This window comes from Calypte anna, chromosome 3 (genome assembly GCF_003957555.1).
Source record: "Calypte anna isolate BGI_N300 chromosome 3, bCalAnn1_v1.p, whole genome shotgun sequence".
In the NCBI taxonomy this organism is placed as follows: domain Eukaryota; kingdom Metazoa; phylum Chordata; class Aves; order Apodiformes; family Trochilidae; genus Calypte; species Calypte anna.
The window spans coordinates 76,923,334-76,937,567 of record NC_044246.1 but is presented as its reverse complement, the minus strand read 5'-3'; the positions used below and the strand labels follow the sequence as shown (position 1 = coordinate 76,937,567).

The following is a 14,234-nucleotide window of genomic DNA, read 5'->3' as shown; positions in this document are numbered from 1 at the left end:
GAAATGTCAACTAAAAATGGTTTTAATTTGTTTTTCATTTAAAAATTCTTCCAAGTGCTTTGAGTTTCAGATTCAAAAACCCCTCAAGATTTCTTTCTAGCTGGCAAATATTTCAATGGGGGCTTTAAAAAGCTTTGAAATGTCATTTGCTAAAGCTTTCAGTGTTTAAAAATTCTTTATATATTCGATAATAGAGAAGTTTTGATGGAAAATTATCATTAGTTCTTAGCCAACATTTTCTCTAGGCACCTATTTTCTTTGCCTTTTTTATTTTACGTTTCTCTAAAACTCTTGTGATACAAGTTTAATATCACACTTATGAATATCCTGGTATTTTCCAATAAAATACAATAGGGTAAAATCACTGATAATGTGTAGTAGAAGTCTAATAAAAGCAAGATGCAAAGGAGCAAATGACATTAAGCACACAGATGTCACTTATTTATTTCCTTGTTACAGTTTTCATGCATTTCTTTTATTTGCCTTTCTATATGGTACTGATTAACATCTTTCAGCCACATGGAACTCTAAGCACAATCTAAACATCCCAACAAGGCTGAAGTACTGAACAGTGCATGTGGCTGATTACAGTTAAAGAAAAATCTCAACATCTGCTCTACTTGCAGCCTTCTCAAATTTGAGGATGAGAGGCCAAGTATATATTTTCATACCGTTTGAATCAGAAAAACTATTCCTTTTTCTGCCTCATCTCTGCCAAGCCAAGTGAAAGAAATGAGAATCATGATTCCAGTCTCATAGGAGCCTTAGCTGCAAAATCCAGATCAGGCTCCAAATTCTGTGTTGGAGTCATGATCAGGATGTTCAAAGCACATTTTCTCTGTCTGGTAGTAGCAGCCAACTATAAAATTTGGACCTAGATCTTGTTATTTGGATTCCAAAAGCTGCCCCTACCCAGGAACTGGAAGACATGGGAACTTCAGTGGGAAAATGGTTGTCTCCAAGCCATGCTTGAACTAGTCCAGGCATCAGGTTGGAAATCTGTGACCCACTACTGCAGAGTTGCAACCTTTTTCAACCTTAGGCACTAGAGTGGAATTTTCTCAGTTAGGAACATACTTTCTCCAGGATCATTACATAATGACTGGAAGGAGATAACTACCTTCAGAGGATTATTCAATGTATATAAAATTCTATCTAAATAAGACTTCAAAAAGTAACTTCTATTTTAAACTGGCTAAATAACTCTCTCAAAGTAGCTGCTTCCATCAATACAGAATGAGCCTGGTACAACTGCACTTGTATGCTGGGAATCTCAACCTAGAGATCTGACCTCAGGAGTCCTGAATTTGGCTTAAATCCTAAACTACTCGAGTACTTGGAAGCATGGAAAGAGCCTCAGGAGGTAGGAACCTGGCAGCAAGTAGCATCTCATCCCACTGCTAGCTCTCAGTGTTCACTCTGCTCCTCAAACTAAGTTACCAAAAAGTAGCACCTGTTGTTTAGTACAAGGCAGGTTCTGACAGATAAATGAAAGCAAGGCTAGAATTAAGCCTTTAAGCAATTCTCCTATCCTCCCTCCTGGGGTTAAGTGTTGAGAGGAGCAACACAGTGGCATGATCTTTCCAGCAGAGCCACTGTGCCTCCCAGCCACCTCTTCCCAGCTAGGCTGTGCAAACCTCCCTGCAAGCCCTCATGCAAAGCCCTCTTAGCAGAGGCAGGAAAACCTGGAAATATGGCATCCTCAGGCAGTCATTCCCCTTTCTACATATGAAGATTCTGAAGTGAGCACATTCCAAAAGTGCTCTAACAAAACTACTGCTCTGACAGAGTCACACACGTGTCTGTGCAATGTCTGCAGTACTCAGATGAGCAGGAAGGGGAGGCAGATCCTCTACCACATGTGTTTTCAGTGTTTATGTTTCCTTTATAGTTTGAACACACACAGCCTCTATATCACTCTATTAGTAGAGGGAGATGAATGCTGCTCCAGCTAAAATACAACTTCCAGTCTTCCAGTAATAACACCCAGTTACCAGCACTTAAAGGAGAAGTGTCTAGTGCCACTTACCTCCACTGGAGCAGTTGTCACTCCAAGCCCACTGTTTTCAGACATCACAAAAGCACTGGCTACCCAGGATGTGATGGTATCAGGTACAGTGACTTCCATTGTGGTATCTGTGTTAGACCTGAAAGGGAGAGCAGACTGTCAAAAACATCCATTTACAGACACCAACCAGTAAGTGGACACAGGCATTTAAAATCCATCCCAAATTAAGTCCAAACTTTTGGCAGGAAAAGGTCCAATTACCTGCTAAGATTACCTGCTGATTACCACTTAGAAACTATTATGACTAATTTCAAATTATTTTAAATTACATGTATTGGAGGTAATTACATAGAACCACATCACACTTAATCAACTTTGGCAGATCTTATAAAACAATCCCAGATGACATTTTCTCTCTGAACTCTGCTGTGAAAAAATACAACTATGCTTCACAACAAAGGTCACATTTCAGTATTCTTTGACATTTTGATCTGCTCCTTGAATTGGGTGCATACAGGAACATTTTCCCTTTCTGGGCTATCACCATCTTTTAAAGTACTGTAGAGAAAAACACTGGGTCTCCCTGTCCACTGTCTCCCCCTCTCTAAACAGATGAGAGTTTCTTTGGTCTACAGGATTTTAAACTAATTTATATTGAAACTACAAGGCCTTCAGTCAGGCATTATTCTATTTTGTGCAGTTACATGCCTCGTCTGCTAGGTCTCCAATCCCTCTTGTGGCCTCTAGGTGGTGGTAGAATATAAACAATACCACATTTTTAAGCAGTGTTCCTCAGCACCAGTGTGGAATGCTACCAACACCCACAAAATAACAAGTGTAAATCAGCTTTCATTTGCTTCTCATCTTATACCTAGTTTTAGTGTCGATCCAAAGCCAAGTCTCTGGAAAATGTGTCCTCACATAGAGATTGCTGAAATCAAGAGGTCCATCTTTAGCTACTGGCATATCATCACCAAAACCATCCTCTATGGGTATCATTCCACCATCTATAAAACGAAAAAAAAAAACTAATGTCCTATCTAAAAATATCTAGGTTTAAGAAAAATCAAAGTAATACAGTTAAGAAAAACAAATTCATAGTGTTTGGAGTAAAATCTATAGCATTGTTACAGGTGGTAACAGTACTCTGTGACATTAGGAACTCATTTTTTTTCTTCCATCTTTTCTTTAAGAATGAAAACAGTTTCACACAATCTTAAAATTTTTTCATGGCCTCTCCAGAGTGCTTATTGAACTGGTGTAATATGGCAACACATGAAAAACCACTGCCACATGTACCAGCCAGAACTTCAAATAAAAACACCATTCACTCTCAGGCCTTTCAAAGGTATCGTTGCTCAGGATAGCAGCAAAAAAAAAAAAAAAAAAAAAAGTTTTTAAAATACCAGTCATAGGCATTCTGTGTATCTTGAAGCTTGGAAATGGCAATGGTTTGCAAGGCTAAATGCACCTTGTATGCAGTACAGCCAGAAGACCTAACAGGACCCTTAACCCATGGACCTCTTTCCCCACTAAGTGAATGAAGATTTGGCTACGTTTATTTTTATTACTTACAAAGAAAATGCTCCTTATCCTCCTCAAGAATTGCATCAGTTGATACCCAAAGGCTGCATTTCTGGATAAAATTTATACAGTATATCTCAATACAGGACATTAAAGACAGCAACAGTGCTTATCTATTTTTTCTCTTTCTTTTTAAGAAAATAAAGTCATCATAATAAAGTAATTATAAGACTAAAGCAAGTAACACACAAGAACAAAAAAAAACTAAGATCATCTGAATTTGAATATTGCCTTAATGATGGAAATTTTTTCAAAGAGAAGACAACATAAAGCATAAGGCAATCCATACTTATTAAAGTATAAACATATTTCTTTGTATTCAGAGTATTTACATATTGATAGATTTCACAATTCAAAACCTGTATAAGCCATTTTTCTATGTAGTCCCAAACTAAAAAAAGCATTTTATTCTAGCAAGTCACTAAGTGTATAAAAAAAAAAAAAATACCTGAAAGACACCAAAAGATCCTCTGACAAGGGGGAAATACTGCACTGTGTTGTATAAATTGAGCTCATGGAAGACCTAATATGAGAAAAACAAAATTACCCAAAGAGTGAATACAAACCCACATTTTTCAAAACTTTCACTGTTGCAGATGCTAATTCATAGAGCTGTACCTCAGCAGCTTCTTGTTTAGTTCTCATGTCAAAAAAGAATCCAAGACAGGATGAAGGGTATTAAGACTGCAATGGCTTTATGATTAATGGAAGACTGACCAAAACTGTACAAGCCTAAAATACAAGCCTATAAGTGAATTTAAGCAAATATAAGCTCACTTGATACTCTGGGGCACTCAGGCTATGTCATTTGAGCACTTTGGGAATGATTCAAATTTTCAGACTGTTAATGCAATAGAGCTTCTGCAAGTGAAGGGAACTCAAAAAGATGGAACATTTATTCCACTCTACAAAAAAATAAAATTTTTTCTTTATTATATATTAATAATTTTAAAGAGCACAAAGCACAAATACTGGGGAGTTTTTCTGACTTTTTTTTGTCTTTCCTGAAAAAAAAGTGCCAAGTGTTAGCTCAGCAGTTCATTAAACAGAAGAACAATAAAGTATTAATTGAAATTGGAAATGCTAGGCCTATTACCTTGTAAACCTTACAGTCCTTTCCACTCATGTGATTAAACTACTTGCAGAAGTATAAAATATTTGCATAATTAAGGACTAAAAATCCTACCCAACAAACATGAGTCATTCAGTATATAAACTGACATCTGTAAACATATAACTTCCATACACACAATAATGAAAACCTTTTTACCCATTTACTTACAGTATCTTCTGTTATGTCACTACTTTCTCCCAGAAGCTTTGTACTTTTATCAACAACTGCAAGTCCAATTACTGATCCTGGTTCCGTAGTACTGATTTTAAGGGAGACTTTCTCAGATGGCTTGACCTTATCTTTGCTCCAAGAGATTTTAATCTAGAAAAAAGTTAAAATCAGAACTGGTTTAAATTATACAGTGATATTTACAGCCAGTAAAAGCTTGGAAGAAGCATTTTCTTAGCTTAGTTTGCTATAATTAGGAGTCTGGATTTGCTTATCCTAGGACCTTTTGGAAAACACTACAGCATTTATTTTGCTCTCTTGCTCTCCTAGTTGATCAGTTCCTTGGGCTGGTGAGAAGTGAGCATCAGGACACATTGCTATTTCAACCAGATCTTAGTAAACAAGCAGCAATCTCTTGAGTTATACCAGTTTCTACAGCTGAGGGAAATAAAAGAAACACATTTTGGAAAAATATTCAGTCCTCGAAGATTGCAACTAAGTGTTCCACAGTGAGATGAATACAGAATAAGGATATATATGATTAATGCATTAGTAGGAAGAAATAAATACATTGGCTAATACACAGCACAAGTATTCATTCCACTAGGGTACTAGAGAGAGGAAGGGTCATATGCTCTAAGGTATTTCTAATGCATCTTATCTCCACTGCACCAGATGACAATGCAGAATTTTGGTTTAAAATAAACAAATTTATTCTTTTCCCTCATCAAAATACCTCTTCTGTAGAGTCTAGAGATAGAATTCAGCTCCACACTTAAGTCAGCTATACTTAGCTGTCCACATTTCAGCTCGGTGTTTAAGCTCTCATCATACTCAGAGTCAGAAGAAATAGTGGTAACTAGATAGCAGTTTGGATCCTCGTGAAGCAAAAAACCAAGTGGTGATGAAGAAAGCAGTCCTACAGGCTCCACTCTACTGGCTGGGGGTGGGATTCATAAACGCTGGCACTTGGTGTCATTTGGGATATTTGAAGGTATCCAAGATGCATCCAGTGGTGCTGCCAGACCCGACACATAACCCTTCCACAGCAGTCCAGGAAGAGTAACTTAAAGCTACAATCTTTTGGGTAAACTGATTCTCCAGAAAGTGAGTTTAGACACATAAGTCACATACAGAGGAGAGACTCAGTCACCTGAAGGGACCTGGAACCCTTTGAGATGTCCCACAGCCCCCTGTCCCTCAGCTCCCATGCCAGAATGGCATAGGTGTCCCATAGCACCTGTGAAATACCCACTCATCCTAGGATGATACCTTGAACACCCTGTGACCTTTTGGATGACACTAGATGTCTGTGTTTAAGCAACTGAATCCTGAACTCACCTCTAAATACATGTATGTAGAGGTCTAAATCTACAGCTCCATCATACTGGTCCTCTCATAAATCTGTTATTTTCCTTGCACATTCAGTATCAAAATCACAGAGCATCAGCAAGTACACGAATATTGCCAAAATAAATGGGATTGGAACTATGTACTTCATTGTAAATTGGCATCAGACTGTTCCTGGGTAAGGACATTGTGACACTGCAGCTCTGTACCTTCAATTTTACCAACTCATTTATAGAGAAAGTACCTTTCCAAGTATTTAATATCAACAGTAGCATTCAACTGTTACTGTTTAAATCTGGAAGCCCTTGAGATCAGTTCTTTCCCTATATATCATTCACTATCCAGTCTTTCCTGTATATATAGTCATACTGATATTACATTCATATAATTTATTGTTTTGGGTTTTCATCCTCTCTGTATAGGATTATGTTTTTCATCTATAAATTACATTTAATTAAACTGGTATTTTCAAAATCAGGCTTTATCTTATTCCTACAGAATATACTATAGTCTTATTTGGGAACAATGCAATGAGTGGAAAGATTTATTACCAGAAGGTGAACCAAACTTCTACACTTTCCTTGATAGAAACATCATCCTATCTCTACCCTAGTTTAGTTAAAACTCACAAGTTTTAACTAAATTACCTTCTCCTTTTCTTTTTCTTGAGATTCTTCAGACACTGATACATAATAGCCACAATCAAAAAATGTGTGCCTGCAGCTCCCTCACCATCCTGTCTCTCCACTTCTTATCCTGTGATAACAACTCTCAAATCCTGAATTTGGATAAATCATGAAGCAAATGGAGAAATGATGCATGCAGGAATAAGACAAATAGCATTCCCACTGATGGCTGGTTGTAAGTGCTGATATTTCCATAGGGTAGGAAGAATTTATACCTATCATGAGCCTTTGAGTGGTCTCATCTGTAAAAATTCACAGGGAGGCTTCTATTTTCACAAAGGACCAAGTCTCGTCCTTGTAAATAAGCTGGAAAAATCAATTTATTGCTACATTAGCAGCTTTCCCACACTTTGAGCTTTTCTGGATGATAGTATGCATCATCACGTAAAACACTGATCACACCCACTGATGACAGCCAAAAATAATTTGCCTCTCTGCTTTGACAAGGAAAGCCAGAAGCAGAGTTAATGGAAGGAAGGTCCTTCTGCAAAGCCTCCTCAGAACTCTGCTGTGTGCTGGGCATGCTGTGGTCACACTCTGTGTACAGCATGACCACCACCTCATCTTCCTCAGTGCTTGTAGGTCCACACTTAGAGAACTTAGGAGTATTTGTCCACTATATTGGCCAGAACGACCTTAGGCTCAGTACCTGACCAAACAATTTGAAGCACAAGAAGATGCTGTGTGTCTATATGTGTGAAAGACATTGGGCTACCAGAAATTGCTTTCAGATATGAAGTAGCCCTATATTTATAGCTGGGCCCAACTGTACCAGTATTATCAAAAGTCTTTCCAAAGACTTACACAAAACTCAGACTGGGTCCTCAATGAAGCAAATATCACATTTATAGCCCTGTGATCTAAAATACTGTTTACCACCCAAGAAACAGACAAAAAAATGTTCTCAGACTTGAATTCCATATAGTTACCTTGTCATCCAAGACTGGCTGAATGGGGACAGTGAGCGCATCATTTACAACTGCTCCAAGTTCATCAACGTAGAACACAAGGATACATGCTGAAGGAGCCCAGGAATTTTCTGCTGTCAAAGTAAATGTTTTGGCAGCCTTTGTACCATGAGCCACAATTTGTTCTTTAGATAACACCTGAGAGGGAAAAATTAAACACTCATGCTGTTGGTATCTCAATATGTCATAAGCTCAGCAATTAGTTCTACAAATTGACATTCACATAAGAGACATACAATTGTGATTTATTTATTGTTTTACTAAGTGGCTGACCAGTTCTATGAGACTGCATATGGAACAGGGGAGCAATGTCATATTCAAATATTAGAAATAGATCTTTTAAATGTGTTAGTTCCTGTTTTACAATGGTAAAGAATTACAATGAGTGCACAGAACAACATGCACTACAAGAACATAAAAATACAGCAGTAATATACCTAGTTATGAGTCATCTATAACACCTGGGTTGTAAGAACCATCTATAACAGCATTTGAGTCTTGATCAGGAATACAATCTTAAAAGCAAATCTCCAAAACACCCCAACTTATAACACTTTAGTTTGCACCATGAAGAATGTGCACTGAGGCACACTAACATGTTCTAGCTAAGAACAGGCATTTATTTTACTAAAGCAGACTACATCTGAAGTTACCTCGAAATGCCTGGGGTTCAGGCTCACAGCATCAATTTTTCACTCTACATGTGTTCCTACTGGACCACACCACTTACTAATGAAGACAGAGCCATGAAGAACAGTTCCCTGCCTTTCACTTTACATCTCCTATTTTAGAAATTACACATGAATTCCCTATATACTCCTAAGGTTTTCCTTTACTATTAAAGTAAAAAGTACTATTAAAGTTCAATAGTAAAGTATCCGAAAGAAAAAGAACTGCAACTGTCATTATCATTATGGTGTAGACTGTGCACAAGACATGCATGTGTCAAAGACAGGACAGGAGACCCATGATGGTATGGATAATAAACCCTTCAACACAGATGCTGTAAGATACAGTACAGCAGCCCAGCTGTAATAACCCATTAGGCAAGCCGCATGTTTTAAAATGCTCCCTATGAAGTTCCCTTGTTACCCAGCCCATTGGGATATCTATTTTCTCACACACAGGGCACATCTTGCTCAGTGTCCACAGGCTCAGCCCTGACAGTCTTAAACCTGCACACAGTCCTCCTTGATTCTGTAGGACTTTGACATGTCTCAGCTTGGGCTGCTCCTGGGACATCCCTGCCCCTTCTCCCATCACGGGTGCTCTGCAGAGAGACAGCATTGCTCTCATAGGTGCACCTTGTCTCACACATCTGCACGCAGATAGCTCAACACTCCAATCAGGGATATGCTTCCACTGACTGGAGTTCACTCAAGTTGGTGGTAAAAGTCATCATGGGTATTGCCTGTATGTAAAACCAGTAACTTACCAGATAGTGGAACTCTTTCACGGGCTTGTTGCTTGCTACACTCAGCTCAAAAGGTTTCCCAGCCTAGAAAAAGCACATGGTTTATATGGGTGATCATGGAAACACGATTAATAACTTAGACTGTTCTTATCTTGGCAAGCTTACTCTCAGACTGTACCTTTATATCCTGGCTCTTTGTTTTAACCTGGAGATAAGTTTGGCTGGGGGAGCTGAACACGTCGTAAACACCTATGTCAGTCCTACTGCTGAGGAACTCTGCCTGTGAGACAATGTAAAACAAAGCTCTTAACAGAAAAGCAAAATCTGTGTTATGTTCACACATATGTTACTGCTTACTGGTGGCCTCAGTGGTAGTACAAGGCCACTTTACTCCTTACTTAGGGCGTTTTTTTTCCCTTCCTGTCGTGGTGCAGTTATTCAGATCACATTTAAACAGGATCCATCACTTTTTTTTCCATCTCTAACATGAATATGAAGTAAGGGAATAAACATTTTGTGATATATCAGCTGTTGCAATGGCAGGAACAGCATCCCATTGATCACAGCCCACCCAGTTTGGTGTGTTGCTGTTCCAAAGCAAGATATTACAAAGTAATACCTGAACTCTCAGAGTTTTTGTATTGGAGAGGATTGGAAACTCAATATCAATAATTCCATTTTCTGGGACAGTGTAATTCAGGACATTGACCGTCAGATTTCTCTCCTCTGTTGCCTCATTCTCAAGGTGAGAAAGTGAAGGGTGGTGAAAAAGCAGGTCTGACTGTTGGGCAGTGATTGTGACAAGATTCTGCCTCTCCTCAGCTGTCATCTGGTTGCTATCAGAACGTGTCACCTTCAGCTAAAAACAAAGAGAAAAAACCACACCTATCAAGCAGTCTAAAACTAAAATTCACAACACATAACCAGGTAACAATATATTTGCACTCACATCATATGAAAAAAACAAGGGCATCTTCAGATTTCTCACATATCAGTAACTTTACATTTAATCCCTTGAGAGCACTGCAGGTAAAGAAGTCAGGCAAGAAAAAAATGATTCATAACTCCAGGGAGTTAAAAAAAATAAGAAAAGCAAAGCAGACAGAACCCCAAAGGTGACCTGCCTTTCAGCTTTCCCAGTTATTCTCCTTGTTGAAAACGCTTGTTTCTCAGGGAAATTATGCATATTCTACCTAAAGTCTGAATAATTAATTTTATCATTTGTACCTCACCACCACCTCAACAAAGGACAACTTAACATTATATCATGTTGAGGAAAATGTGTCAGATTAGCAGAGATTATACCAAGTCAGAAGTTTTTATGGATTCTTCAAAAGAGCTGAAAAAAAGACTCCAAAAAGGCCCAAAAATTGACAGTCTGTAACTTCTTCACTCCAGCATCCCTCAATCAGCACTACATTTTACCTCAGCCTTTATTCCCACATTCAAGCAGATCCTCATCCATAGTAAAATTGTTCTCCTTCCACACTATACATGCAAATGATTCAACTTCTATGTTTAGAAGCACCAAAACAATTAATTTCCCCATTTCTTTTTCAGTCCAGAGGTCTGTAACTCTATTACCTCTCCTCCTCCGCCATTACCGCTTCTCCTCCACCATTATTATCCTATTCTCTCTCTGTGCAGAAAATACAGACCTCTGCTTACTAGTAATAACAGCAGCTGTTTCTTCATATTCCCTGGCAGCAAAACTGATACCTCCTTCCCTCTCTGCCAGCTGCAAGCATTGATAAATGCTTCAGCTACCTCTCACTCAGCTCATCTTTGGAAGGGGAAGAAGTAGGTCAGAACTGGAAGGAACTGGGATGTTGGCAAGGAAAATGAACAAAAAACAAAGATGCAAATGACCAGGCTAGTGCAAAGCTGTGGCTTCAGTCTACTCTGAAACTGCATTCTCAGCCTATTTTATTGGTATTTAGGTCTGGTTTCTACAAAGTAAAGGTTCAAGAATTGAGAATTCAATTCCCATTTCCAATTCAAATGCAGTGATGCAATATGCAACCTCCCCTAAATGTAGAAATGCAGAACACAGTCTATGCACAGCATGAAGAACATTAAATATTTCACTGAGAGGGTTGCAGCTGGTACAAGAAAAGAGAGAAGGCAGAAAAGACACTTTCACTTGAGAGCAATGTGATTTGATGAGTTTTACAGAATTTTGCAATACCTGCTTAGTTATATCCATTATATAAAGCATATATGTCTCTGTGCATATATATACACTTCCATATACAGCTATTATAAGGAGGTTTGGGGCTCAATAACTACTCTATTGATTTAAAGCACAGTCACCTAATGGAAAACAGTCTGCTAGAAACTGAAAAGATTTCTCTTCCATCAGAATGCTGACAAGCTATACTCAAATATATCCTGCCAACATCCAGCATTTCTTGCCGCTTTGTCCTTTTCTACAGCATAGACTTCTAAATTTTTATAGAATTTACAGATATGTCTTCAAACTCAGAAGCAAACTTTGGCATCTAAGCAAAAACACAGAAGTCACTTTTGTTTATATAAAGATCGTAATAAAATGAAAGAACTTACGGTAGCTATGAAGTTCAGAGAAGGTTTTATAACTCTAGAGTAGTCCATAAACTCAATAAAATAATCACTTTGTTTTGGAAATATGATGGTACTTGAATTCTGGGAGTTTCCTGTTGAGTAATTGTACATATTTAGGCAACCTGCTTTAAACATACATATTCCTTCAGCAACAACAGTATTTACTGGTAGTGATTTTAAAATAATTTTATTCTATTTTTCATCATTTCTATTCCTATCACTCTTCATCCTTCCAGTTAAGGATCAGCACAAAGATGGTGTATGTGTTGATGCTGTCTTTCACAACATTAAAGAAGCTGTGCCACGTAGTGTTCTATTCCACAAAAGACTATGTCAGACTGACACAAGGAAAGAACTTACAAATCCCAACTCAGCCAGTCTAGAAGAGAGTAAAGACAGTGGAATGGGGCTAGAGAACTCTTTCTACCAACATATTTTTACAAACAAGTCAGGTAAGTTTATGATTAAACTTAAGTTTGTAAGTCTCAGGTTACTGTTAGCAATTCTTTATGTCTGCTCTTCTCATTAAAGTGATAAAGGTATTGACTGAACGTATTTCCGGGGTATTTAATACATAATTTAGCATAGATCTGGTTTCAACTGAGTTAACAGCTGCCTACACTATTTAATATCTAGGCAGGCAACAGTTCAGATACTACATTTTTTTACATAAAATATACTGCCATCAACACATGATGCTTTTGTAGTGCTTCAAGCCTTTCCACATAGTGGTAACCTCTTCAAGCACCACCTACTCTTTGGATTTCTCTCAGAAGACACCACACAGCCACATACCTGTGAGTGACTCAGTGACCACTGCAATAATTTCTATTGGCTCTGTGTAAGGACTGTCACCTTGAGGCCACGAATGATCAGCATTCAAGTTTTGCAACATAAGCTTGTTACAGGTTACATTCACAGATCCATTTATCTGCAATGCAGAAAGGAAAAAAAAATAATTAAAAAAATAAAATAATTAAAAAAAAAAATCTTAGCCAACAAAGCCAAGGACACCTTTTCATCTACAACAGCTTATTTCTGGTTAAGACCTGTAGGTCTGTACCAGTTCTGGAGTGTCAACACCAGAAAATGAGCACTGACCTTTATTTTTTTTGCTTTTGGTAACCATTTTTACCTTTTCCATTGGGAATTGTTGACTGTAAGAAGTAACTACCTTGTCCTTGAAGAAGTTCCTTTTTTTTTTTCCTCCCAAATATCTACTTCTACATGGCCAGAGCAGTGGTGCCTGTGCTTTATAGGAAAAGACAAACAGCTCTCTGGCTGAGAAGGGGGATAAACCCTCTCCAGCATCACTGAGCTCAGTTTCTGGGGGTGCCAAGCTGCTGAAGGCACTGAAGTGAGCCAACTGCAGGTGCCAGCCCACAAAAAACGACAGGCACGCCGTTTAGCAGAAACTGAACCAGTTTTAATTTTGCAAAAGGATGTTTGATTTTTCAAAAGGATGCCACTTTTAAAGCTTCAGATTAAAACTGCATGCCTTTCTAAATGTCCTAGTCCAGGTTACAACAGTACAGTACCTCCAATGTGATACTTTGGGTAGTTAGTAAATAGGATGCAAAACACTTTACTATGCTAAAGCTCCACTTAAACAAGGGCAGTGATCTCCTCTGGCCTTCTAATGCAGGCTGGACTGTCCAGGAGCACACACAGGACCAAGAAGCATTCCTGGGTATGGGCCTTCCATCACCTCTGCTGCTACATTGGGTCCTGGGAAGTTTTTCTACTTGGGCCAACAAGCACTCTCCTAATTAACTTCCAGTCACAGTTCAAGGAACCACGGTGGACAAGTATCATTCCCAACAGGAGGTTTGAATGGAGCCACTTTGTTCTGGAAATTTAAGAGAATTTAGCACTATCCATGAAAGTCACTGCACAGGCCATGCCAGTTGAACTCAAGAATGGTCTCAGGAATACTGAGACACAGCCTTGGAGTCTACAACTCTACAAATCACTAACAAAAGACCCACCTCCAGTGTTGTCGTTATGTTCCTCCTGTTTGTCCAGTAAGAGACAGGAAGACAAGTCACTGTTACAGTTCCCTTTACTGGCTTTCCATATGTGTACCTGAAACACATCATTCAATCAAACAACTCACCACCACCAGGGCTTGGGATCCTGAAGAGCTCTGAAGGCAAAAGATTCAGCTAACATTTTTTCCCTGCCTTCAAATATGGCTAGAATACATTTGTACTTTTAAATATGGAGTTTTCAATACTAATACCAGCTTGTTGACACTAAAATCAGGAGCCCAAAACCTGAGGAAGACATGAAGCAGTAGGAAGTGCTGATGTTTCTTGCACATGAGCTCTAAAAACTATTAATGATATTGACAGTGGCA

The 14,234-nt window shown here is 38.5% G+C and overlaps 1 protein-coding gene across 1 annotated transcript in view; it reads right to left on the bottom strand.

Annotated features, from left to right (window-relative positions):
• Positions 1 to 14,234, bottom strand: part of CD109 (CD109 molecule) — a 79,216-nt gene that overhangs the window by 30,251 nt on the left and 34,731 nt on the right. The window contains exons 8-19 of the mRNA XM_030447070.1: positions 13,864 to 13,960; positions 12,671 to 12,806; positions 11,858 to 11,967; positions 9,912 to 10,151; positions 9,471 to 9,572; positions 9,314 to 9,376; positions 7,840 to 8,016; positions 4,875 to 5,027; positions 4,041 to 4,115; positions 3,584 to 3,644; positions 2,880 to 3,015; positions 2,030 to 2,147 (exon numbers count right to left, since the gene is read on the bottom strand). Of these exons, the coding sequence (XP_030302930.1) occupies positions 2,030 to 2,147; positions 2,880 to 3,015; positions 3,584 to 3,644; positions 4,041 to 4,115; positions 4,875 to 5,027; positions 7,840 to 8,016; positions 9,314 to 9,376; positions 9,471 to 9,572; positions 9,912 to 10,151; positions 11,858 to 11,967; positions 12,671 to 12,806; positions 13,864 to 13,960 (1,468 nt within the window). The remainder of the gene's footprint in view (positions 1 to 2,029; positions 2,148 to 2,879; positions 3,016 to 3,583; positions 3,645 to 4,040; positions 4,116 to 4,874; positions 5,028 to 7,839; positions 8,017 to 9,313; positions 9,377 to 9,470; positions 9,573 to 9,911; positions 10,152 to 11,857; positions 11,968 to 12,670; positions 12,807 to 13,863; positions 13,961 to 14,234) is intronic.